This window comes from Lissotriton helveticus, chromosome 1_1 (genome assembly GCF_964261635.1).
Source record: "Lissotriton helveticus chromosome 1_1, aLisHel1.1, whole genome shotgun sequence".
Classification (NCBI taxonomy): Eukaryota; Metazoa; Chordata; class Amphibia; order Caudata; family Salamandridae; genus Lissotriton; species Lissotriton helveticus.
In genome coordinates, this window is record NC_136057.1 from 1151091449 (window position 1) to 1151119187 (window position 27739).

Below are 27739 nucleotides of genomic sequence, written 5' to 3' on the forward strand. Positions count from 1 at the left end.
AGTCTGTACATGCACTTGGACCGCACTTGAAATATCTTTTTAACACATGTCACAAATTATTTTTGATCTTCTATTGGCACCCTTGTGGAGACAGACTGTATTCTAGGGACTTGGGATGATCGCCAGGTCATTCCACTCCAGGCACTGCATGAGTATTGTTGGGGTAGCTGTGTGTATAAGAAAGAAAAAACTGAATGTCTAGTTATTGTTCCAAATTATTATTGTAGATCTACCCTTCTCCTGACGAAGCCGCAAGAAATACATGGCTGAAACCCGACCGCGACTGCGTCGACAGAATTAGGAGGAGTCCTGTGTAAAAAAAATAACTGGTTTTGTTTTGGTTAGGGCGCCTACAAAATAGGAGGTTTGATACCTCAGGCGCTGAGGTGACTTCCTCTATGTGTAATACTCCGAACAAGGAGTTTACATGTGTATATATAATAATTTAGGGTCTTTGTAATTTCTGTATATAATTGTGCCATCTTTTCGTGATTTCGAAGAGTCTGTGATTGATGTTTTGTCATATGTGTTGTATATATTATTGTTGATATATATGTATTTATTATTTTTTGTGTATCCAGCACCATCCTATGACATGTATACTTTATATAAATGTGTAGGCATAAGAAATTTCATATGATAGGGTAATCGACTGTGCTCTGGTCGGAAATAAAAAAAAAAGATTGATCCCCCCCCCCCTTGCTTTTCTTCTATAAATGCATCTTTGATGTTCTATGCCCAGGCAGAGGAGGGTGATTTGGGCATACCCCTTTCGTTTTTGAGGATGGTGCACGGCAAAGGCTGTGGATCCACTTTCTGCCCCTCTTTCAGAGCTTCTCCTCTTCCTTCTTTCTCTTGACCAGCAGAGCTCTGTTCTGGGCACTATCAAAGGCTATCTCTCGGCCATTTCAGCCTTCTTAAGGCTTCCTGATCAGCCTTCTCTTTTCAAGTCCCCTGTTGTAAATAGATTCTTGAAAGGCATCACACACATGTTCCCTCCTGTTCCTTTTGTGATGCCTCAGTGGGACTTGAACTTAGTTCTTACTTATCTGATGTGCGCTCCCTTTACGCCACTTCATAATTGTCCTCTTCGTCTTCTGACTCTTAAAACTGCTTTCCTGGTTGCCATCACCTCTGCCAGAAGAATGAGTGAGCTCCAGGCTCTGTGTTCTAAGCCTCCTTTCCTCTCTGTCCATCCGGACAAAGTTGTTCTGAGGACTCGTCCTTCTTTTCTGCCCAAGTTGGTTGGGGCCTTTCACATCGGGCAGTCTGTTACCTTGCCCACCTTCTTTCCGCCTCCGCATCCCTCGAAAGAGGAAGAGAGGCTCCACCGTCTGGACCCAAAACATGCGCTCTCCTTTTATCTAGTCCGCACACGCCAGTTCCGGGTGGACCACCAGCTCTTTGTTGGTTACTTGGGCGCTAAAAAGAGATGGGCGGTGCATAAGCGGACCATCTCTTGGTGGGTCGTTTTGTGCATCAAGGTCTTATTCCGTGGCTAAAAAGGAGCCTCCTGTGGGGCTGCGTGCCCATTCCACTCGGGCCACGGCGGCTACTACTGCCCTGGGTCGGGGAGTCCCATTGCAGGACATATGTCCGGCAGCTACGTGGGCTTCGCTGCACATGTTTGCCAAGCACTACTGACTGGACAGTCCAGTCCGGAGAGATGGTTTTTGGGCCGTTCCGTTCTCCAGGACTTCCTGGTGTGATCTTTGTTCGCTGGCCCACCACCGGGGTTGGTATTGCTGGGATATCTAAGGTAAGGAATCTAACTAACGTGTTTCTTTGAGGTGAACAAGTTACTTACCTTCGGTAACAATATATCTGTAAGAAACATTAGTTAGTTAGATTCCTTACCATCCCACCCATTCTCCCCGTTCTGCAAACCGATATCTAGGATTGAGGTATCTCCCTTTGAGGGCCTTAGTTTCATGGCACCTTTTTCGGTTTCGTGCATGTCTCTGCATTCCTGGCGCGGAAAGTTATGTACAGAACTGACGTCAGCCCGCAAGGGAGACGTCTAAGTACTCCGATGGCGTCATCCCGGTGATCACGACGCCGGCGACGGACGCGGAGCCGCAGACGACGCCGACCGACCAGCAGGGGTACTGCTGACGAAAACTTTCCGGATCCAGTCCGACCCCTGGGGATATTCTAAGGTAAGGAATCTAACGAACTAATGTTTCCTACAGATATATTGTTACCGAAGGTAAGTAACTTGTTCATCTAGATGTATTCTTTGTTCATTAGGCCCACCATTCCCTATGGAACTTATTCTCCTCCACTACCAGTACTTGCTGATGGAGTTCATTTGGCTAGTCCAAAGCCCTCCCTGTCACCATTCCTTTATCTCCAGGCCTGTTGACTCACGCATTTGTGCTGAAAACTAGAGTAATGTAGAAAAGAACTCACAACTTCATATGTATTGGCAGTGGTGACTTGCTTCTCCAAACAACTGTGGCACACCTTGAAACAGCCCTCCCAGTGACTTCGGAATATATTACCACACCACTACGCATACCAGCCAGTACCACCAGCCCATTCCAGCAGGCTTCTTCTTGCACTGACAGTCTCATTGTGATTGCAGAAAAAGCCATGCAATTTGCAGGAATACACCAGACTAAGAGAGAACCTCAAGGCACAAAATGACATCCCCTTATCTCCAAAGCAAGCTTTAAAGCATCTGCTATTCTGGCAGCATAGCGAGTAAAGGGTTTCACAGAGGCACCATTAAGCACATGGTGGCATGTACAACTACACTGGTTGCAGTCAGCATGTTCTTTACAAGTTTCTTGCATCAGTGTTATTTTTCTGTTTTCAAAATAAAACCAGGGCACTGACTCTCACCCTTCCTGCTGGTGAGTAAACGATGTAGTTAGATTTGAGGCTATAACTTGACTTTATACTTCACCAGGAGCTGTCCTTGCTTATATTCTCCACTCTAAGTAGATCCAGTTTCATGGCTGCTTGCTCACAGTAGTCCAAATTTACTTCTTGATAAATTTACTGGTTACAGAGATAGCACATTGACAAGTCTCCTCTTTTGCTGCCTATGTTCTCTGACCAATCCCACTATCCCTCTTACAGAATAGTGAAGACTCTCACAACCTCCATACTGTCTTGGGAATCCTAGCATTAAACTCAGTTGGGACAGATTTTCTGCAGATTTTTACCGGCTTCCACCATTCCAAATTAACAATGCTATAATATTTCCAGATATGTATGTGACATTGGTTGTTTGAGCACCGCAAACATATTTGGCCTATGATTTAATTTTATTTCCTTTTCCTTGAAGTATTTGCTACTTTATTCACTACTTTACACATAACTGTGTCCCCTCATTCATGGGATGTGTAAATATCACCCATTATTAATTAATGCCTGCTTACTTCATGGTTCACGTCCTACCATATCAGTCTAAGGATTCTGTGCAGTGAATGTCATCAAAAGACTTTACAAAAACATTGGAGGTTCCTCCATTCTCAGAGTTGTACATGGCTTGAAGATCCTAAGCCACCTTTTTAATGTTTTAGGATTGGACATTTCACACATGCTTTTGTGGATGAGGCTGGGCAGGCAAGTGAACCAGAGTGTCTCATTCCAATTGGATTAATGTCAGAAGTTAGCGGACAGGTATGTATGCTTTCTAAATAGTATCATTTCCTTTCTGAAGCTCTAACCATCTAATTTTGAAGGTTCCATTTGGATGTTTACTGAAAGGAATAGAAAATGTCCATAAAGCTCTGAATAGGTTATGCCCATCAGATGGTTTACAGATCAAATAATTTGATTTGGAATCGTACTACTAAATTTGATTGTTAAGTTCTGTATTTACGCGTAATATATTTTTAGCTAGGATTTACATTCCTCTTCGTTATCCATACACATTTTATTTCCCTGTTGGGCTAGCTATGTCATTTGGGACAGGAAATCTTCAATCTGTTCTCAATGAGGTGTTTGCAGAGAAGATGGTTATCTCTTGCGGGTGGAAGTGAGGCTTTATTTTAATATTATGAGGCACTTAAGTTTTCTCTAAATAAAAGATGCATGCTTCGTTAAAGAGTGGCTTAGTGCTATAGACTGGTACAGTGTGATACTTTTTATAGTGCACATCTGGCTGCTTTACACACATAATGAATACCTATTAGATTGTGTGATATGTAGTTGAATGTAGGGATTCAAATGATCAAACCAAAATAAGTCTCAGACAGCACAACTCTGACAAGTAGCAGCTCTTTGGAATGAGATAATACATTTGGAGAAGAGATGGTGTAGGACGTAAATGTTTGCTAAATGCACAAACATTTTCTAGGTCCTTCAAAGAGGAGATTCACAAAAATAGTATTTTGCCGGAAATCACAGGGTGCAGTAAGTTTATCTTTGACAGTAAATTGGATATGGATGTGGAACATCTTGTAATAAAGATGACCGCACTCCACTGTTGCTGAATCAACAATAGACACTTTTAGCATTACTCAACAGTCCCTGTTATGTAATGAGTGACTTTTTGTTGCAGCTGTTTTAAAATTAATGTTTACGCTTAGAAAAACTATACATTTTGGAAGTCTTGTATTACAAAAGTAATGAATGTACAATGTAAATACCACATTTGCAGATTGTGCTTGCCGGAGATCCATTGCAACTGGGTCCAGTTATAAAGTCTAGGATTGCCATGGCATACGGATTAGATGTGTCCTTTTTGGAACGATTAATGGGTCGCGTGTTATACACAAGAGATGAAGAGTCTTTTGGTGCTTTTGGATTCTACAATCCTATGTTGGTGAGTTAACAGTGGATTCTTTTTTTATTCAATGCTTGACGAAAGAGTTCTTGATCATAAAATGTTACCTAGATAGCATGAAGGAAAGTTTCAAATCTATTAAGGACACGATGGTGAGGATTATGCTTTTTCTCCAATTTATTCTCCAACAGTACCCCAAACATTAGAACCCCAATAACCAATACAAATTATGTTTCCATTAAGAGGACTACTGATGGCTTATTTACCAAAAACAGCAGTTGAAGAAGGAAAAGAATGTCCTGAAAGTCCAATAACAGACAGCTGAAAATGTGGACGAGGTTAGATAAAAAAGATAATTGATGGCACAAGACGTTAAAAATAATTTATTCAAAAAGAAGAGGCAGTTCAGGTATGAAGATATGGGCAGGGAAATGGAAAGTCTATACTTCCTCTTAGTAATCCAAACTTTTTTCAGACAAAGTAAAAACATTAATTTACAGGAGATCGCTGTTCTTGCTATTGAAAGAAAGAGTAAGAAAAGAAAGAGGAAATAAAATCTATAGGGCCTTGTGTACAAGATGTCCGAGGTGTAGGACGTGCATCTTGGAGCTCTGACGCTTTTCAGTCCCAGCGGCGATACAGCAGCAGACGTTGGTAGCCAGACACAGTGAGAGAGTCCGTCTGACGGCAGACAGCACCGGGGGGCTTGCGACGCCGGAAGAGTGGTGGGGTATGCGGATCCGGCGACCAAGGTGAGATCGACTTATGTGACGCGACGGACCCAGGCCTGAAACTATATGTAAAGGGGCGTGCCATTGCTTGTCTCGCCGAGCCGAGGATCGTATTCCGGCGTCTTTGTAGAGGCACAGCGGCCCCCTCAAAAAGACATTCCACATAGTGAGTGGAGACACCGGGGTGTCGGGCGGGGAAGAGGCCCGTCAGGTAGAGCAGCGTGAGAGGGTGCCCGTTGCAGCCCTGGCCCAAGGCCAGAACTTAAATCAGAGGTGTGGAGGACGCCTAGGGAATTATCGCCTTGCCAATTTGGGTGCACCGTCTTCCCTGACCACTTGTGACCGTGGGAGCCTGCAACGGTAGCCATTAGGCCTCTGAGCCCCTTTATGAGGCGAGGGCATTGACTGACGGGCTTTTGCGGCCCGCGACTGCTGGCTAACCCACCTCATTACACAGTGCAGCAGTGTGGTGGCTGGCCTTCCTTTCTTACTAGGACCTGTAGTGGCATGAGACCTAGTACCCCCAGCCGGTCCGGCGGATAGCGCCCACGTGGAGGGTGTACAGCTGATCCCCCAGGGCACGGGACCCTGACTTCTGTGGAGGAGGCAGGCGGGGCCTGTTGAAGCTTGCACAGCTTGGGTCGAATTACTGCGTTGGGGTGAGCGGAGGTGGGTGCTGGCGGTCCGCCGGGCCACCACCATCCCCCCCTCACGCGACTGGTGGCGCACCCTGGTGCCCGAATATGATCATCCCGTCCCCGGGACTACACCACTGAAGTTAAAGGTAAGGGCCCTGGATTGCAGCCTTCTGCGGCCCACTAGTGGTGATTCTGCGCCCGCCTCGTTCTGTTGGCGCTTCAATACTGGAACCTGCTCCTCCTCGCTACTAAGAACTGCGGTTTCAGTGGCTTTTTCGACTCACAACAGATCACCTAGGCGTGTCCACGGGAGACGATCCACCGGGAGAGTGGGAGAGTTGCTATATAGTGGGGTAGCCACAACCTTTAGTGAAAGACATGTTTGCCCGCTCGAATACGAAAAAGACCGACATAGTGCGGGAGGCTGAGGACCAAGGGGGTCACTCAGACAAGGCCAGTGGTGAGGTAGGGAGCGGGGAGGAGCCCCCACTCTCGCAGGCATTTATGGGGCGCCTCTTCGACACTTTTCGAGTGAATTTTGCGGAGCTTTAACATGACATTGTCTCAGACTTTATTTTTGTGATTAGGCTATTCAAGCATATGGCACCGTTATTACAAGACCAGCAAATGATTTTGTACACGTTGGGCCGGGAGGCCAGCGACTGCACCGGGCCAACCCCAGGACATACTTACCTGCCTGCATCATTACAAACAAAAAGAAGCAATAATGTCCGGGACCAGGGACCTGAGAACCATTGAATTCGAAGGCTTCAAGATTTGGCTTTATCCCTGACCGCTCTTCAGCGCCATAGGGCCTTGAAGCTGCTAACTGATTTTCTCCCAACCCATTAGATCCAATACAAGTAGAGCCACCCTTTCTGCCTACAGTTCACATGGAGGGAAGAGGTCCGTTTGGTCCGCATTTTAGCTGACGCATGTGCAATACCTGAGATGCAAGACCTGCGGAAAGCTTAACCCCGAGGTCGCAGACCCGCGAGCCCTCAAATCAGGTTTGATAAATAAGGTGCTCTTCCAGATGGGAGCCAAAAAACTTGAATAACCCGACAGAAGCTGACAGCCGAGAGGAACGCGCATGACTTCTCCAACACCTACAGCATGAAGGCGTGCCCGGATCTTACACGGTGACCACTGACTGTCCAGGTTATCGTGTCCTCATTATCCATATGCTCTTACTGTTGTCCTTCCGAACGTGAACTGTCGGTTCTAAGCCAAAGCCGGTGCCAAACGTCCCAATAACAGGGTCATACAGGTGGAACTCCTCGAGATGACGTCCTCAATTTCAATTTGCACACCCAACGGTGGCATGGACCTCAAACTTGTGATTGTGTTGACTCCCGGGTGGGAGATGTTGATAGATTTATCGCTCATTCTGTATTATTTTTTGCATTGTCCTTTTATTCTTTCCTTTTCCCTCCCTCTGAACGATGGTGACATTGGTCCCTCTCCTTGTGGGGGGGGGGGGGTTTGCGAAGTAGTTGGGTGGGCCGGAAGCGGGATGCAATGGCATGAGTCCTTGTGTCCATACTTAGCCTTAATGTTAGAGGCCTTAACTCCTCAGAAAGCGGTTAGCAGTATTGTGATATTTCAGATACCAAATGGGACATCTGCATGTTGCAAGAAACTCACCTGGTCCAACAGGATTGGCGTGTGATGCGTTCTTGCTGGTTTGACCGTCGATATTTCTCCTCCGGACCTGCTAGAAAGGCGGGGGTTGCCATCTTGCTCCCCACACACTTTGCAGGGAGGGCGTCTTCGTGGACGTCACGAGTCGCTTGCTACCACTGCATATACAGATTTAGGGCATCAGGTACACGGTAGCCACTATCTATGCCCCTAAAGACAAACAGGAGCTGTTCATCAAAGACGTCCTGGGACGTCTGATCTTTACCCCGGACAGGAAGATGGTGGTGGGGGGTGACTTTAATGTCGCAATTGTCGGGCAGCCGGACAGATCACATCCCTGGACGGGCCAGGACAGAGGTGTCACTCCAGGCACCAAAGGCTGGCTGACTGAAGTGGGACTAACTGACAGGTGGCGACACATGCACCCCACAGATGTAGACTATACATTGTTTTCAGTGCCACACCAAACATATTTTTATTTATTTATTGTAAGGTTTTATAGAGCGCGAACTTGACCCGCGAGGGGATCAGAGCTCTTTACAGGTTCATAGGGTAATACAGAAAAGACTGTTATCACAGGAGACCAGTACATCGGAGAGCTTTACCGAATCTAAGGGTCATATGGTAGGCAGGGTGTCAAAAGGGTACTGTGCAATGGAGGGAGAGGGTGCTGGGTACTAGAGGGAAGGGTGAAAACTGTACATCGGATCATTTTACAGATTAGAGGGTCATACAATAGGCAGGATATCGCAGGGGCGCTTTACATTAGGAGACGGAAAAAGAAAACTATGCAACTATTTCCTTACCACACCAGGGATAATGAGGGCGACAACAACTGCAGATATTGGGGCTGCCGCCCATTCTGATCATTCCCCCATTAGCCTGAGTTTTCGCCACACATTGCAACTAAGGGTGGGCGTGAAATCCGTTTCGCGGGCGAATTTGCGGATTTTCTGCGATCCGCGAATCTCGCGAAATCGCGGTAAAATCTGCGAATCAGCGGGGACGAATTTTCAGCCAAGCAAGGGTTACAGCAGCAGGTGCAAAAGTTGAACCTAATTTCTTTGTAACCTTTTACAAAAGGGTTACAAAGAAATTACCTTCAACTTGGGCACCTGCTGCTAAGTGCTTCCTGGCGCCTTGTTGCCTACTTGCAACTATTCTCTGACCCTGCTCTGACCCTTGAAGCAGGGTCAGAGAATAGTTACAAGTAGGCAACGAGGCACCTGTCCCAGGAATTAAACCTCATCAGGAAGCACTTACAGATATAAAAAACAGGAAGAAGGGAGAGGATGGCAAATACACCCATTTGGAGTTGTCAGGAAGGGGTTAAACTAAAAGAGACAATTACAGCACAATTTTCATATGCATTTTGCTAAAAAATAAAAAGCTGTATGTTCTGTAGGGGCAACTCGGGAATCTGGCCCTTCAGAGATCCGGCCTCTTTCTTTCTCTCGTTCTCTCTCTCCCTCTCATTCTCTCTCTTTCTATCGATCTATCTCTCTCTCTCCTTTCTTGCTCTATTTATCTCTTTCTCTCTCTCTTTCAAGTGCTTCCTCTTTCTCTGCTTATCTCTTTCTTTCTCTGTTCTCTCTCTTTCTCTTTCTCCCTCTTTCTTTCTCTCTCACATCCTCTCTTTCTCGCTCTTTCTCTCTTTCTTTCTCACTCTCCCTCTTTCTCTCTCTCTTTCATCCTCTCTCTCGCTCTCCCTTTCTGTGTGTCTTTCTCTCCTCTCTCTTTCCATGTCTCTCTCTCTCTTTCTCTCTCTCTTTTACTTTCTTTCTCTTTCTCTGTCTCTTTCTTTCTTTCTCACTCGTTCTCTCTTTCTCTCTCCCTCTCTTTCTCTCTCTCGATCCCTCTCTCCTCTTCTCTCTCCCTCTCTCTCTCTCTCTTTCCCTCTCTCTCTCTCTCCCTTTCTCTGTTCTCTCTCTTTCTCTTTCTCCCTCTTTCTTTCTCTCTTAAACATCCTCTCTTTCTCGCTCTCTCTTTCTCTCTCTTTCTTTCTCACTCTCCCTCTTTCTCTCTCTCTTTCATCCTCTCTCTCGCTCTCCCTTTCTGTGTGTCTTTCTCTCTTTCTCTCTCTTTCCATGTCTCTCTCTCTTTCTCTCTCTCTCTTTTACTTTCTTGCTCTTTCTCGGTCTCTTTCTTTCTTTCTCACTCGTTCTCTCTTTCTCTCTCTCTCGATCCCTCTCTCCTCTTCTCTCTCTCTCTCTCTCTCTCCCTTTCTCCCTCTCTCTCCCTTTCTCCCTCTCTTTCTCTCTTTCACTTTATTGCTCTTTCGCTGTCTCTCTTTCTTTCTCTCTCATTCTCTCTCCCTGTTTGTTTGTTTGTTTCTTTCTTTGTTTCTTTCTTTCTTTCTTTCTTTCTTTCCCCTCTCTCTCTTACTCTCTCTTTCTCTCCCTCTCTTTCCCTTTCTCTCCCTTTCACTTTCTTGCTCTTTGTCTGTCTGTCTCTCTTTCTTACTTTCTCTCTCTCTTTCTTTCTTTCTCTCTCTCTTTCTTTCTTTCTTTTTTCTTTCTTTTTTCTTTCTTTTTTCTTTCTTTTTTCTTTCTTTTTTCTTTCTTTCTTTCACTCTCTCTCTCCCTCCCTCTCTCTCTCAATCTCTCTCTTTCTCTCTTTTGAAACATTGCAAATATCTCGTAGATGACAAAGTACAAACAAGCATTTGCAGTGCAATAGGTCTCGCATGTTTTGTATTTACGTGACTTAGCTGTATTGATATTACAAATTACAATGGCTTTTAATTTTTTTAAATAATTAATACTTAAATAAAAGTGATTTTAATTTATAATGGCAATAGCTTAAACTTTTGTAAATAACTTTTGTGAAGATTATGTTCAGTGTATTTTATTGTGACGAAAATCCAAGAACAGAAGTGAAATATTAACATCTTTTTGTGACATTTGTAATAAAGTTTGAAACATTGAGAGAACATATTTGAACCAGTTGTTGTTGAATGGTTGCGCAGATTGATGCTGAGGTGGTGCTGTGGTGGTGCTGTGGTGATGCCTAGTGGTGCTGTGGTGGTGCTGAGTGATACTGGGATAGTGCTGAGTGATGCTGGGGTGGTGCTGTGGTGGAGCTGAGTGATGCTGGGGTAGCGCTGAGTGATGATGTGGTGATGCAGAGGGCAGAAAGGCACAAAAAGCAGTCTAACAAAGGGCAGAAGGGCAGAAAAACAAGGGAAAAACGAGTCTAACAGAGGGCAGAAGGGCACAAAAAACGAGTCTAACGGGGCAGAATGAATCCCGCCCTGCATGTTTGTCCACGAAGATGCCGCCTTTTTGTGCAATACCTCTACTCAACTGGAGTACTTTCTACTGTCTAATCAGTAAGTGCTCCCTCGTTGGCTGAATGTATAGGGGCAGATTTACAATAACTGGCGCATCCCCAGGGATGCGCCAGTTATTGTGCGCCGCAGCTCCGCCACCCGTGCTGTGCCGCATTTATAATGCAGCACACCATGTGGCAAAAACGGCACAGATGCGTCACGCATCTGTGCCGTAAAAGCAGCGCATTGCTGGAGCTGCGTTGCGCTTGCGACACTCAGCAATGCTCTGGGGGGGCCCTATCTCCCCAATGCTGCATCAAGCCTTGCGCCTGCTTCAAGCAGGCGCAGGGTTTTGACGCAGCATTGGCCTAAAAGTGACTGAGTGAAATCTTGTAGATTTCACTCAGCCACTTTTAGGAGGCTGAGTCGGAACGCCTCCTGATGGCGCAGGGCTTTACAACGTGACGCATCTCACAGAGAGATACGTCACGTTGTTAATACCCAGCACCATGGCGCATCTTTAGTGCTGCCGCTGCGTCACAAAAGGTCTCGGTAGAGGGTGGCAGTGGTGAACCAGAGGGTGGCAGTGATGAACCAGAGGGTGACAGTGATGAACCAGAGGGTGGCGGGGGTAAACCAGAGGGTGAGAGTGCTGAACCAGAGGGTGGCAGTGCTGAACCAGAGGGTAGCAGGGGTGAACCAGAGGGTGGCAGGGGTGAACCAGAGGGTGGCAGGGGTGAACCAGAGGTGCTGTGATGAACCAGAGGTGCTGTGATGAACCGAGGGTGGCAGGGATGAACCAGAGGGTGGCAGGGATGAACCAGAGGATGGCAGGGATGAACCAGAGGGTGGCAGGGATGAACCAGAGGGTGACAGTGCTGTACCTGAGGGTGGCAGGGGTGAACCAGACGGTACTGTGATGAACCAGAGGGTACTGTGATGAACCAGAGGGTGGCAGTGCTGAACCAGAGGGTGGTAGTGATGAACCAGAGGGGGGCGGGGATGAACCAGAGGGTGGCAGGGATGAACCAGAGGGTGGCAGGGATGAACCAGAGGGTGGCAGGGATGAACCAGAGGGGGCAGGGATGAAGCAGAGGGTGACAGTGCTGTACCAGAGGGTGGCAGGGATGAACCAGAGGGTGGCAGGGATGAACCAGAGGGTGGCAGGGATGAGCCAGAGGTTGGCAGGGATGAACCAGAGGGTGGCAGGGGTGAACCAGAGGTGATGTGATGAACCAGAGGGTGCTGTGATGAACCAGAGGGTGGCAGTGCTGAACCAGAGGGTGGCAGTGCTGAACCAGAGGGTGGCAGTGATGAACCAGAGGGTGGTAGTGATGAACCAGAGGGTGGTAGGGATGAACCAGAGGGTGGCAGGGATGAACCAGAGGGTGGCAGGGATGAACCAGAGGGTGGCAGGGATGAACCAGAGGGTGACAGTGCTGTACCAGAGGGTGGCAGGGATGAACCAGAGGGTGGCAGGGATGAACCAGAGGGTGGCAGGGATGAACCAGAGGGTGGCAGTGATGAACCAGAGGGTGTCAGGGATGAACCAGAGGGTGGTATGGATGAAGCAGAGGGTGACAGTGCTGTACCAGAGGGTGGCAGGGGTGAACCACAGGTGCTGTGAAGAACCAGAGGGTGCTGTGATGAACCAGAGGGTGGCAGTGCTGAACCAGAGGGTGGTAGTGATGAACCAGAGGGTGGCAGGGATGAACCAGAGGGTGGCACTGGTGAACCAGAGGGTGCTGTGATGAACCAGAGGGTGGCAGTGGTGAGTGCTGAACCAGAGGGTGGCAGCAGGGGTGAACCAGAGGGTGCTGTGATGAACCAGAGGGTGGCAGTACTGAGTGCTGAACCTGAGGGTGGCAGGGATGAACCAGAGGGTAGCAGTGGTGAACCAGAGGGTGTCAGTGGTGAACCAGAGGGTGGCGGTGTAAACCAGAGGGTGCTGTGCCCACATACACAACCGCATGGGTAACTTCGCCATGCAAGCGGCCCGCGAACACGCAAAAAGCCCCGCGAACACACAAAAATGCCCGCGAACACGCAAAAAACAAAAATTCGCAATTTCGCACGAATTCGTGAATTATGCGGATCGCGAATTCGCTTTGGCACGATTTCGCGGACCGCGATTTCGCTGATTTCGCCCCATGCCTAATTGCAACCACTAACCTCCCATTGCTGGGGCCTCAACACAAACCTCCTCTGATATGATCCTTGCAATGTGGGGTGCCCCAAGGGTCGGCCTTGAGTCCGACCCTATTCAACATTTATGTTGCACCCCTTGCGAGGCTAGTAAAATCTCAGGGGATGGAAGTGGTGTCATACGCCGATGACACTAAAATTATGGTGTCATTAGCCCACTCAGTATCTACATCCGCCGCCAACTTCAGAATCTGTATGCAGACAGTTTCTGACTGGATGCTTCAGAATTCTCTGAAGTTGAACGGCGATAAAACCGAGATCCTGGTCTTTGGCAAGGACCAGGATATCTGGTCTACTGAGTGGTGGCCGTCTGCGCTGGGAACCTGTCCTTCTCCCTCCCAGTCAGCCAGAAATCTCGGCGTTATTTTTGACACCTCGCTGTCTATGACCCTACAGGTTAATCGCACGGTCGCTACCTGCTGGGGAGTTATAAAAATACTCAGAAGAATTCTTCATTATCTCTCTCTCTCAGCACGGAAGCAGATAGTAGTGGCACTGGTGGGCTCGAGGTTGGATTACTGCAATGTACTTTATGCAGATGCCAACAAGGGGCTCACCCAGCGGCTACAAATTGTACAAAATGCCGCGGCCCGTTTTGTCCTAGCACTCCCCAATACTTCTTCTGCCACTATGGCCAGAAAGACTCTTCACTGGCTTCCTATTCAACTGAGGATTTCCTTTAAAATTCTTTGCTTAGCTTATAGAGCTCTGTCAGAAAGATCTACGCACCCTTTAAGCGCCTTGCTTACTCCCTACCAGCCGGGGAGAGCGCTTAGATCTGCTGAGTTGAACCTGTTGGTCGTCCCTCGAGCCAAAAGAGCACGATGGGGAGATAGGGCATTCTCAATTGTTGCACCAAAGCTGTGGAACTCTCTCCCCCTTAATATTAAGACACAGTCCTCTCTCTCCTCTTTTAAAAAGGCCCTTAAAACCTGGTATTTCATCAAGGCCTACCCGCAATAGTTGTATAACTGTATAGTGGTACTTTTAACAGCTGTTACTATTTGGTTATGCGCCTTGACGCCCATTGGGCTTAGTTGCGCCATATAAATTGCTTTTAATAATAATAATAATAGGTGCATACGGCCACCCTAGCAACCTTAACCACCTTTCTAAAGCACAATGATGCTGCCGAAACTGCTCTAGTTCCTGGCGAAAGTCATTGAGAAGACCCCCCAACCGGCCCACTACCTGGAGGAGAACAACAGCCTGAACTCCTCCCAATCCAGTTTCCGCAGCAACCTCATCGCCGCCACCGACGACATCAGGACCCTGCTGGACAACGTCGTAACAGCAGCCCTCATCCTCCTGGACCTCTCTGCCGCCTTCGACACCATCTGCCACCACACCCTGCGCACACGCCTCCACGATGCAGGGATCCGTAACAAAACCATGAAATGGATCACCTCCTTCCTCACCGGCAGAACCCAGAGAGTCCGCCTCCCCCATTCCGATCCGAAGCCACCACGATCACCTGCGGTGTACCCCATGGATCATCCCTCAGCCCCACCCTTTTCAACATCTACATGGCACCGCTTGCCAACATCGTCCGAGCGCACCACCTCAACATCATATCGTATGACGACGACACCCAACTGATCCTCTCACTCACCAAGGATCCAGCCACCGCCAAATCCAGCCTTCACGAGGGAATGAAGGCAGACGCAGTGTGGATGACGACTAGCCATCTGAAACTGAACTGACAAAACGGAGGTCCTCATCCTCGGCTCCACCCCCTGCGCATGGGACGACTCCTGATGGCCGGTCACGTTGGGATCTGCCCCGACACCCACCAACCATGCATGCAATCTGGGGTTCATCCTGTACTCAACGCTCTCTATGACCCAGCAAGTCGACGCTGTTTCCTCCTCCTGCTTCAACACCCTCTGCATGCTCTGCAAGATGTACAGATGGATCCCCACCGAAACCAGAAGACGGTCACCCAAGCCCTCATCCGCAACAGGCTGGACTACAGCAATGCCCTCTACGCGGGAACCACAGCCAAACTTCAGAAACTACTCCAACGTATACAAAACGCCTCATCCTCGGAATCTCTCATCGCAGCCACATCACCGCCCACCTGGGAGACCTGCACTGGCTCCCGGTCAACCAGAGGATCACCTTCAAGCTCCTCACCCACGCTCACAAAGCTCTCCACAACGCCGGACCAGCATACCTTAACGAACGACTCACCTTCTACACCCCAAACCGCCAGCTTCGCTCCGCTGACCTCTCCCTCACCACAGTCCCACGCATCCGCCGAACGACCACCAACGGCGGCAGATCATCTCCCACCTCGCTGCCAAGACATGGAGCACCCTCCCCATCCACCTGCGACAGACCCAGGACCTGCTGACCTTCAGGAGACTTCTCAAAACCTAGCTGTTCGATCAGAAGCTGCGTGATCCCCCACCCCCTCTAGCGCCTTGAGACCCTCACGGGTGAGTAGCGCACTCTACAAATGTTTGATTGATTGATAGCTACATTATGGGAGATACTAAAGTTGGTTCTACTGGGCCACTTTATTGGCATTGCCATGAATTACAATAGGGAGCTGCGAGATAAGTGATGCCAGCTAGAAGGCCAGATTAAAGAGTTGGAGACAGCGCACATCCGATCGGGAACAGTGATGATGTGTTGACAACTGGCGGCCACTCGTAAACGGCTACGGGACATAGATATTGGAAGGACGGAGTATGCTTTACTACGATTGTGCCAGAAATACTACGCCAGAGGGAACAAGGCGGGCGCATGCTAGCACACCGCCTTCGGGTGCAGGTATTAGATTGGCGGATACCGGAAATTTGTGGAGTCGATGGTTCTACTTTCGACACAGACGATGGTATTGCAAACTCCTATGGAACATTTCATAGGGCCCTCTAGACTGCCAAGCCTTTACAAGACAGTGATTTCGAGGCATACTTGTCTCAAATCTACCCACCTGAAGTGGAGGTACCTGTGTACACTACCTTAGAGAAGGACTTTACGGTGCAGGAGGTCCTCGCCGCCATACATAGGTTGCCACCACATAAGGCACCTGGCCCGGACTGCTACGGTGGGGAGTTTTATCAAACATTTGCAGCCCATCTGCCCTGATACTCACACGCCTATTCAACTCCATTGACACACAGGGAATGCTTCCAGAATCAATGCACAACGCCACTATCACGGTAATTCTCAAATCTGGCAATGATTTAAAAAACTGTGCATCCTACCATCCAATCTCCTTGCTGTATGTGGATGCAAACATTTTTACTAGTGTGTTTGCACTTAGATTGGCACCATACGTGCAAGGATTAGTCGACCCAGACCATGCTGGGTTTATCCCGGAACGTGGGTATAGTGAAAACACAAAAAGGCTGTGTCATCTCCTGGACAAAACGCAGTGCTCGCAGATCCCAACCCTGACTGAGTGCACTGGCCTTGCCTGTACCGGGTGATTGAGCTAGCGGGCCTCTGCCCCAATTATGCGGCTGGGTGAAAGCTTTCTATGCAGCTCTCCAAGCCAACATTAGTGTGAATGGCGTACGATCCCCCACTTTTTCAATAGGGCGAGGAACCAGGCAGGGTTGCCCCCTGTCCCCTCTCCTCTTTGCGCTCTAAAAGAGATCCCCTGGCGGAACGCTTAAGGGACAATGTAGAATTGACCGGGATCCAGATGGGAAGAAGGGATCATAAGTTCATGTTATACGCCGATGATGTCCTTCTGACCCTCACAAACCCATCTGACTCTTTGATCGACATCATGGCAGAACTTTTAGAGTTCGGGCTAACCTCGGGCTTCAAAATTAACCCACAGAAATCCCGGGTCCTGGACCTGACACTACAGGAGCCTGAGCGAACACGCCTCCGAACAGTTCCCATTTCAGTGGAAAGACAATGGGGTCCAGTATCTGAGCTTACAAATATTTCCCACACTCAAGGCTTCTGAGGAATGCAAGTATGGAAACGTACTCACTATGACGTGGTCACTTAATGGAAGCCACATAATCTCTCATGGCAGGAGCGACTGGCAGCTGTCAAAATGACGTTACTTCCTAAATTGCATTACGTGATGCAAACCCTACCGCTCCAACCCCCAGCATGAATACTAGAAAAGCTACAGGCCCTAATCTGGGACTTCATCTTAGAGTGTAAAAGGGTGAGAATGTCTAGATCAAGAGCTTTTCTTGCAGAGGGCGATCTGGGGGTCCTGAATATCTGCAAATATTATCAGGCAGCCCGACTACACTACATGGTAGAATGGACCTGAACACTCACCGAAAAGCATTGGTGTTTTATGGGTCAAGCTATAGCGGGAATGAACATTTGGAAAGTGCTTTAGTTGCCGAAACAACCTAGACCGACATTTTATAAATCTCACCGGTCACGAGATCGACATTGGGAGTCTGGGACAAGGTACAGTGGAGACGCAACCTCTCTACTCCAATATCTCCACAGACTCCTTAGATCGGCAACCCGGACTTCCCCCGGCGTTGGAAGGCTCGGGTTTTAGAGCATGGCAGGAAGCCAATTGGGTTGGGGATTTATTTGACTCCGATAGTCTCATGGATTTCGCCAAACTACAGACATGCTGCCCGCTTCCGAACTCGGCGAGATGGCAATATCTGCCGTAGCCCATTGGGTCACCCGACAGTGGATCCAGCTACATGCGGGCAGACCCCTGCAACCTTTTCAGAAGTGCCTCATCACAGTGAGCTCGGACAAGAAACTGTTGTCCGACATCTATGCGTTTTTGACGCTGCCTGTACACCCCTTGTCTTCCCCTGCCAGGGCTAGAAGGAATAAGAGTGCGGGCGGCCCTTTTCTGAAAAGAGTGGAGTGACATCCTACACCAAACACGAACATCCACCCTCACCACTACCCGTGAGTAAATCTCCTCAAAATAGCTCACTATTGGTACCTCACACCAGCAAGAGTAGCTAAGTGGGACCCCAGGGAGGATCGGTTGTGCTGCATACAACAGGGTACACTCACGCACCTCTTATGGAAGCGCTCTAAGATAGGAGCATATTGGACAGAATTCTCAGACCCTATTAACACAATGTCCAACACAGATCTACCCAAATTCCCTAGTTACATATTGTTGGGTCTTCCTAACCTAGTCACTTACCCGCTGGAATCGCCCAGAGGCAAAGCTATCACTCTTGCATTGCGGGCGGCAAAACCTCTTCAGTTGGCCAGGTGGGGGATAGACAGGATACCTTCCCACCAGAACTGGTGTCATAAAGTATGGTAAATCTTGTGAATGGAGATAAGATGTGGCAACCATGCATAGCGTATTTGGCAGATTAGCTGACATACCCCCAGTACCTGCGGGTCCTACGCCTAACAGCTACGATACCCACTGCACACACCTAGGCTGCAAGTACCCACTAATTATGCCTCTGCTCCAGGAGAATGGAGTCCCTCTCCTCCTTCTTACCCCCCCCCCCTCTTTTCACCCCTCCCCCTTATTTTTAATGTTTTATATTAGTGTTGATTAATACATTTCAGTTCTTTTTTTCTATTCATTGCCTACCGAATACACATCCAAATGTATACCCGCCGCCCATTGGATTTAGGCAGTTTAGGTTGTTTTGTTGTTACCATGTAAAATCAATAAAAAATTAATTAAACCGAAATAAATTCTGTAATAGCTGGAATGGGAATCGGAAATGAGACTCCAGTGAAACTCACTTGAGAAATACATCACAAGGAACTGTACATGATACAACTGCTTAATGCTACCGATTAGGTTGAATATACCAAGATCAAACAGTAAATTTACACAGCAGGTTTTAAAATTAAAGAAAACCTCACAAATACATTTAAAACCAAAACTACAAACCAGAGAATACTCCAATCAAATGTGCGTTATCCTCCCACACAAATCCTCTCTACAATATATTTATTTGATTTTTTATTGAGTGCAACTTAACCAGTAGGGCATCGACTCAACGTACAAGGAACACCAGTAGAGATGGTAAAATCACTTTACAATGAGCAAATCAGACCAGTTGGAAAACCATGTAACTCCAAGTAGAGCAACAGGATTATGTATTGAGTAGTGTAATGGATTAATGGGTCAAAGGGGCATGACATTAGAAAAGTAGGTTTGAGGGATAGGAGAGATAGACAAGAGCGAGAAAGGGAAGGGCAAGAAAGTAGGAGAAATGGAGCAGTTGTGGGATGAAGCAAGATGGGTATAGCACAGGCACTTATTTACATATAAAAGTAAATGTAGGGGATTTAGTATTTTCCGGAACTGAAGAAAATCCTAATTGAGCTTCAGTTTTTCATGGAGCAAGTTCCAGAGAGGATGGCCGGTGTTAGAGAATGATTGAGGTACTGCCATATTATGTTTAGATCTGTTTGTCGAAGATGTGAGAGAGTCCTTGCTCCTTACAGATTTATTTAAGTTTTAACCCCTTCTTTACTGAGGACGGAACGGTTCCATCCTCAGCCATGGTGAGGGTGTGCTGAAGAAGGAACCGGTCTGTTCTCTCACCTACCCATAGGGGAAGAACCAGCGCTACCCCTGTGGACGGCCCTTTTAACCCCCGCCTTACCGTGGAAGCAGCTCACGCTGTCATCAAAACATCCGTGAGGCGCTGGAAGCTATTAGCCTCCCGTGCTACTGCAGAAAAACAAGTAAGTTTCTCATCTGGGAAGGAATTGGGGAGAGCAGAGAGGCACCAGAGGGAAGGAACGATTTTTTTTTTCCGGTGTCTCTTTTGCAGTGCATTCCTGCTACGCGATCGCTGGTGGGGCCACAATAGCACCGCAAGAATGCACCCACTAGCCACCAGGGATATTTTGGGGGCATTTCTTTGTGCAAGGGAGCTGCCCCTTGAACTTGGGTTGCTCCCAGTAGTTGGAGTATTTGCCCATTTTGTGCCCCAACGGGGTTATATCGGCCATATTTTAGGCCGGTCTGCCCCCCATGGAGGGCAGAAAGCCACTAGACACCAGGGAGGGATCATTTTTTTGGCATGTCGGGGAGAGGCCCCTTAGGCAAGGGTCACTCCCCTTTTTGGGGGGGAAATATTGTGGCAGTTTCTGCCTTCCTTGGGGTCAGATCTGGTATATTGTTAACCGGCAGAAACCCATTAGACACCAGGATAATTGTTTTTCGCAATTTGGGGAGGTGCACTGTAGGCAAGGGTCGCTGCTCTGTTATTCTGTTAAATACTTTTGCTGTTTGTGCCCCCGTGGGGGCTGATCCGCCATATTGGTAGACAGATCTTCCCCCCTTTTGGAGCAGAAGCCCACTGGACACTAGGGATAATTTTTTTTGCAACGTGGGGAGAGGCCCCTTTGGCAAGTGTTGCTCCCCTTTTATTTGGGCAATGTTTTGGCTGTGTTCTGCTTCCCCTGGGGGCAGATTGTCCAATTTTTAGGCCCCTCTGCCCCCAAGGAAACAGAAAGCCACTAGACAACAAGGAGTTTTGTATTTATATGTGGGGAGTTGCCTCTTGGGGCATATTTTGGCCATTTTCTGCCCCTGCGGTTAGATTGGCCATATTTTTAGGCCTATCTGCTCCCAAGGGGGACAGAAAATAACTAGACCACAACAAAAGTTTGTGTGTCTGTGAACTGGGTTCGGTTGACAGTCTACCTGTACTGGCATTTGCCTGGTGGTGTGTGTAGACTGGTGCTTGGCTAATGGTGCATGTTAATTGGCATTTGGCTGGCGGTGCGTGTTGATTGCCACTTGACTGGTGGTGCGTGTTGTCTGGTGTTTGACTGGCATTGTTTGTAGAGTAGCGCTTGGCTGTCGTTGCGTGTGCACTGGCATTTGGAGGTGTGTGTAGACTGGTGCTTGGCGGGGGTTCGTGTAGACTGGCGTTTGGCTTGCGATGTGTGTGGACTAGCGCTTGGGTGGTGGTGCATGTGGACTGGCGTTTGACTGGCGGTGCGTGCAGCCTTGCCCTTGGCTTCTGTGCGTGTGTACTGGTGGTGTGTGTAGACTGATGCTTGGCTGGCAGTGTGTGTGGACTGGCGTTTGGCTTGCAGTTTGTCTGGACTCGCTCTTGGCTGGCAGTACGCGTGACTGGCGTTTGGCTGTTGGTGTGTGCAGACTGGTCCTTGGCTAGCAGTACCTGTGGACTGGCGGCGTGTGTGTGTGTAGACTGGCACTTGGCTGCCGGGGCGTGTGGACTGGTGCTTGGCTTGCAGTGTGTGTGGATTAGCGCTTGCCTGGCGGTGTGTGTGTGTGTGTGTGTGTGGACGGGTATTTGGCTGGCAGTGGGTGTAGACTGCTGTTTGGTTGACTATGTGCATAGACCTACGCTTGCTTGGCCATGTGCTTAGATTAGGGTGCGTTGGTGGCTGGTAGCCAGCATGTGTATTAACTTGCTTGAGGTGTGTTTAACAGTTGTCCGATGTGTGGGTGCTGATGGTGCAATTGGTGTGTTGGTCCTGTTGGCGTGTGAGAGTGATGGGCCCTTTAATGATGCTGTTTGTAAATATAAGTGTTTTACTGGGTTGGGCCCCACAGCTGGCAGTGTGAATGGTTTTCTGTATCGGACTTATGAACGCCGCGTGGATAGACTGTTAAGCGGTTGGTACCTTGACTTGGCTTTATAGCTCACAAGCTGTAAGTCAGTGGTTCTTATAAAATCAATGGTGAATAAAGTTTTTTTTAATGAATCATTTGCTTTGTGTCAAATCCAACCAGTATGCTTGTGATTGACTAGTAGATCGGTGTCCAAGAACGTTTTGGTGTTGTTTTTTTGCTTTTTACTGTCAATGCATACTCTGTAGTGAACACCCTCTGCCCATCTTTTTGGAAACTGGGCACTAAGGGAAGAATATGTGGTGTGCTTTGTGTGGATACAAAAAAGTTTACTTAGCTAGAAGCCCTTGTAAATATTAATAATTGACAAAAACATATTGTTTCCTCACATTTCTGTGTGAAAAAGTTGTGGGATCAAGGGCTGGGAGAAATTTCCTACCACCCAGTGTTTCCCCAGGTCTTGTGGCAAAAATGCTACCTCACCTATTGTGGAGACATAAAAATGATCCAGCACAAAGCGATGTGGTTTTGCAAAGGTGCACTTGCGTTTTTGATACCAGGCTCGGCGGCTGTGAGAAGTTGGCCTGATGTGCAGTGCTCACTATTCTAGTGATCACTATATATCAGTCCAAACAACCCTTATTGATGATTGGTTGTAAGTCAACCTTATAGACCAGCTATCCTAGTAGCATGGATACGAGCAGTCTAAGGCTAAGACTCTAGAGGGCGTGTTAAGCCAGCTGTTTTACCATCACATTACCCCTTGAACACCCAGTGAAAGGACACCACAGAAGTGTTATGAAAATAAACAGTGTATTTATTAGAATCACAACAACCCTGTACTCTTTATGAGGACAGGGTGCTAGGCACACAACAAAACTCTTACGAAAATACTTAAGTTAGCACGTTATACACAAATGCCCGAGGGGCACGAAAAACCATATACTTTAAAAGTGGAATGCGAATTACTAGCAGGTAAGTAACAGTTCTAAAAGGCTTTGGAATCGCTAGGACTGGACTAGGGAATCGTTAGATTACTACTAGGAGACCCAGGGGACTCGGGTGCAGAGTGTGCACTCTCACGCGGGATGCGGGACAAAGTCTATGGAGGCTAGTAAAGGCAAAGTTAGTGTTCACGGGCGAACCCGACCTGGTAGGAAGAAAACGACAGTGGATCCTGACCCTAGGATAGTGAGGCTATGCTGGGACACCGAAGTGCCGAAGTTACCTAGCCCAGGGGCTGCAGCTGCATAGGTCTGAAAAGACGTCGGGGATCTCGTTGCCGGACCAGGAGCCTGGAAGGAAGAAGTTGCTGGCAGGCGACCAGTGAAGAAAAGTTCGATGGATCCAAGCCTGGATCAAGGAAGAAGAAAACCTGAAAGCAGAGGGGACCAAGTTCTTGAATCACTAGCCAGTGATTAAGTGGGCACCAGGATGGCACCGGGCGAAGTCACCGCAGTCAGGTGAGTGGGCGCTGCTGGGCTCTGCAGTCTCTCGGACCAGGAGGCGTTGTCGGCGACCAGGATGGAGGTGCGAGCTGTCCCACGAAGGTTCTTGCTGTCGACGTCGCTGGACCCAGGATTGGGCAACAAGTCTTGGCAAATGCAAGGCCCACGCGGTGGACCTAAAATGGCGTCTTGAGTGGACCAGGAGGGTCCAGGTTACTTCTCCGATGGAGGGAAGCAAGGGCCAGTCTGGAGCAACCAGACCAGCAGCAGAAATGTCGTCGGGCGTCGTCAGGAAGGCCACAAGCCAGCGGGCTAGTAGCCAAACAACGCGGTGAGCAGTAAAAAGCAGAAGGGCCCCACGCAGATCGTGGAGATGCTGGGGGGCTGCTCTTCGGTGCTGGAGCTGCTCAGGGTGGGGGCTTCTCGGACCCCAAAGCACTCACCAGGAATTCACTCGGCGGGCTTGTTGGAAAGAAGTCGTGCAGTCTTGCAGATGGCCGGTCCCTTGAGGTCTCGTCGCACCCACGGTTCTCAGCTGGGCTGTAGAGGTGGGTAGAGGTCAGAGGTGCCAGGGAAGCCGGTTCTCGTCGAGCTGGGCAGTCGGATTCCGGAGGAAGGACTTGCAGCAGACCGCAGTGTTCTTAGATGGTGCCTGCGGATGCAGGGTGACTACTCCTTAGTCACAAGGGAGAAATCTTAGGAAGAAGTCTTGAGTTCCTTTCGCAGAAAGTAGTTTCAGGATTCAAAGATGATCTGATTTGGAAGGGGGCCAGTCTCTACCTTTATCCTGTAAAAGGGGGCTGGCACGCGACTAAGTCCTGCCCTATGGGTGGGACTAGGAGGGGGGTGGTTACACCCACTTCCTTGGCGGGCTTTTCCCCAGCACAGGGTCTGGAGTGACCCTGGAACTGGTTCCAGCCAGCCTATGCACAGTGAGCACCGGGGTGCCATGTGCAGTCACCTTCCTCTAAAGCCCTGCCTACCTACAATACACAAAACCCTGTCTGGGACGGTGCTGGCACCGCCCCTGGCAGGAAACCCTTTGTCCTTATCTCCTGCTCTGGGAGGACTCCCAGCAGCAGGAGGGCAGACTTGTGTCTCGGTGGCAGCATCCATTTTGTGGATGCTAAGGCTCTGTCTGACTTTAACCGGGGTTAGGGGTTACATACATGTCGTGTCCCTCTAGAAGGGTGGAATGCTAACCCCGTCGCCAGAATTGGCGAGGGGTTAGTATTCCAATTCGTATGACACCTTACTCGACATGTTTTGATAAAGCGATACCAGAGTTGGCACATAACCGCGAGGATTATAATGCACTTAAGAGTATATGGTATGCGATATCATGGAAACGGCTAAGGGATGGATCCCGAAAGCCGCAGACAGGCTCAGCTCATGCCAGAGCACCATCTCACACGATTCCAAGCACTCTGCCTTCAGGATTGTTAAGGCCTGCCATAGGAGTGACTGATAGGAGATCTATGTGTCCATTTTAGGGTTAGATATAGGTATACTATATCTAAAGCAAAGGGTGAGTACACCACCTTGCCCCAGCTGTCGTGCAGCCAGTTGTGTCAGTTTTAGTTAGTCAATCCAGGGGTGGCACAATACATGCTTCAGCCCCTGGGAGACTTCTGGGTGCACCTCAGCCCTGGGTACAGGGACTTGGAGAGGGCCCAGTGCCAATTCAGTACCCGAGTACAATTTGGATAGAGAGAACAGCTAGGCTGTGGGTCTGATTAGCAGGCCCACAGCCAGGGAAAGTCGTAAACCAGTGCAGCAAAAAGCAAAAATCTGGGTGATCATAGGATTGCAGACCCTACTCTCCTACATGACCCCCCCCCCCCAAACTTTGGGACAATAAACTAACCTTGACCAGGTGAGTCTTCTTGCTCTAAGTGGAAATACCTGGAGAGCCCATCAGCATTGCTGTGATCAGTCCCAGGTCTATGCTCCACTGTAAAATCCATCCCCTGTAGGGAAATGGACCACCTAAGCAGTTTGGGGTTTTCACCCTTCATCTGATTTAGCCACAAGAGGGGCTTATGGTCTGTCTGAATGGTGAAGTGAGTGCCAAACAAGTAGGCCCTCAGCTTCTTCAGGGCCCAGACCACAGCAAAGGCCTCCCTCTCGATAGCTGACCAATTTTTCTCTCTGGGTGTCAACCTCCTACTAATGAAAGCAATAGGCTGATCATTACCATCAAAATTCAGTTGAGACAGAACAGCTCCCACACCCAACTCAGAAGCATCTGTTTGGACAATGAATGGCTTGGAGTAATCTGGACTCTTGAGGATAGGTGCTGTGCACATGGCCTGCTTTAGGTCATTGAATGCTTTCTGACAGCTTGCTGTCCACTGAACTTTCTTTGGCATCTTCTTGCTTGTCAGGTCATTAAGGGGGGTCACTATGGACCCATAATTTCTGACAAACTTCCTATAGTACCCAGTCAGGCCCAAGAAAGCTCGAACCTGAGTCTGGGTGATTGGAGGAGTCCAGTCCTTGATGGCCTGTATCTTACTCTCCAGTGGCTGAACCTGGCCTCCACCTACAAGGTGACCCAGGTATACAACCTGTGACTGCCCTATCTGGCACTTTGTGGCCTTGATAGTGAGGCCTGCCTTTTGCAGGGCCTCTAACACTTTCCTCAGGTGGACCAGGTGATCCTCCCAGGTGGAGCTAAAGACAGCAATATCGTCAAGATAAGCTGCACAGAAGTCATCCAGCCCAGTGAGGACTTGATTCACCAACCTTTGGAAGGTGGCAGGTGCATTTTTCAGTCCAAAGGGCATTACCACAAATTGATAATGCCCTCCAGGGGTAGAAAATGCTGTCTTAGGTTTGGCTTCCTCAGCTAACCTGATTTGCCAATACCCAGCTGTCAAATCAAATGTGCTTAAGAAGTTGGCAGAAGCCAATCTATCTATAAGCTCATCTGCTCTTGGTATTGGGTGGGCATCAGTCTTAGTGACTGCATTGAGGCCTCTGTAGTCTACGCAAAACCTCATCTCTCTCTTACCACCCTGGGTGTGAGGCTTTGGCACTAGAACTACTGGGCTAGCCCAAGGGCTATCTGAGGGCTCAATGACTCCCAGCTCCAACATTTTCTGCACTTCAGTTTTGATGCAGTCTCTAACATGATCAGGCTGTCTGTAGATTTTACTCTTGACAGGCAGACTGTCTCCAGTGTCAACATCATGGGTACACCAATCAGTTTGGCTGGGTGTCAGAGAGAACATATGTCTGAAGGATTGCAAGACTTGCCTGCAATCCTGTTGCTGATGTTCAGTGAGGCTGCCACAAAAGACACCATCAACTGATCCATCATCAGGATTCTGAGTGAGCAGGTCTGGGAGAGGGTCACTCTCTTCCTCCTGTCCCTCATCTGTGGCCATGAGCAAGCTCATGTCCTTCCTGTCAACATATGCCTTGAGCCTGTTAACATGGAGCACTCTGAGAGGGCTCCTGGGAGTTCCAAGGTCCACCAAGTAGGTAACCTCTCCCTTTTGCTCAATGATGGTGTGGGGCCCAGACCATTTGTCTTTCAGAGCTGCTGGGGCCACTGGCTCCAGCACCCACACCTTCTGTCCTGGCTGGTACACAGTCAGTACAGCCTTTTGGTCATGCCAAGCTTTTTGAAGTTCCTGGCTGGCCTCAAGGTTTTTAGATGCCTTCTCCATATACTCAGCCATCCTGGAGCGGAGACCAAGTACATAGTCCACTATGTTGGTTGCAGGCTTTTTGAGAGGTCTCTCCCATCCTTCCTTCACCAAACACAGGGGTCCTCTTACAGGATGCCCATACAGAAGCTCAAAAGGGCTGTAGCCAACCCCCTTCTGTGGGACCTCTCTGTAAGCAAACAAGAGGCAGGGGATCAGGACATCCCATCTTCTCCTAAGAGTTTCAGGTAGTCCATGAATCATCCCTTTCAGGGTCCTGTTGAATCTCTCAACAAGCCCATTGCATTGTGGATGATAGGGTGTGGTGAACTTGTAGTTCACACCACACTCTTTCCACATGGCAGTCAGATATCCTGACATGAAGTTTGTACCTCTGTCAGAAACGACCTCCTTAGGGAAACCCACTCTGGAGAACACTCCAACTAGGGCTCTTGCCACTACAGGGGCTGTAGTGGTCCTAAGGGGAATAGCCTCAGGATACCTGGTGGCATGGTCCACCACCACCAGTATAAACTTGTGTCCTGATGCTGTCTGGGGTTCCATTGGACCAACAATGTCAATCCCCACTCTTTCAAAGGGAACCCCCACCACAGGTAGTGGTATGAGGGGGGCCTTTGTTGTGCCACCTGACTTACCACTGGCTTGGCAAGTGACACATGAGCGACAAAACTCTTTGGTATTCTCATTCATATGGGGCCAGTGAAAGTGTGAGACAAGCCTGTCCCAAGTCTTTGTCTGACCTAAATGACCTGCAAGGGGAATCTCATGGGCCAAGGTGAGAAGGAAACCTCTCAGAGACAAGGGGATGACCAGCCTCCTGGTTGCACCAGGCTTGGGGTCTCTTGACTCAGAGTACAGGAGTCCATCTTCCCAGTATACCCGGT

General features: G+C 48.7%; 1 protein-coding gene across 2 annotated transcripts in view; it reads left to right on the forward strand.

Annotated features, from left to right (window-relative positions):
• Nucleotides 1–27739, forward strand: part of MOV10L1 (Mov10 like RNA helicase 1) — a 1293514-nt gene that overhangs the window by 792570 nt on the left and 473205 nt on the right. For both annotated transcript variants that reach the window (XM_078678939.1, XM_078678944.1), the window contains 2 exons: nt 3534–3633; nt 4616–4780. In XM_078678939.1, coding sequence (XP_078535065.1) covers nt 3534–3633; nt 4616–4780 — 265 coding nt within the window. The remainder of the gene's footprint in view (nt 1–3533; nt 3634–4615; nt 4781–27739) is intronic.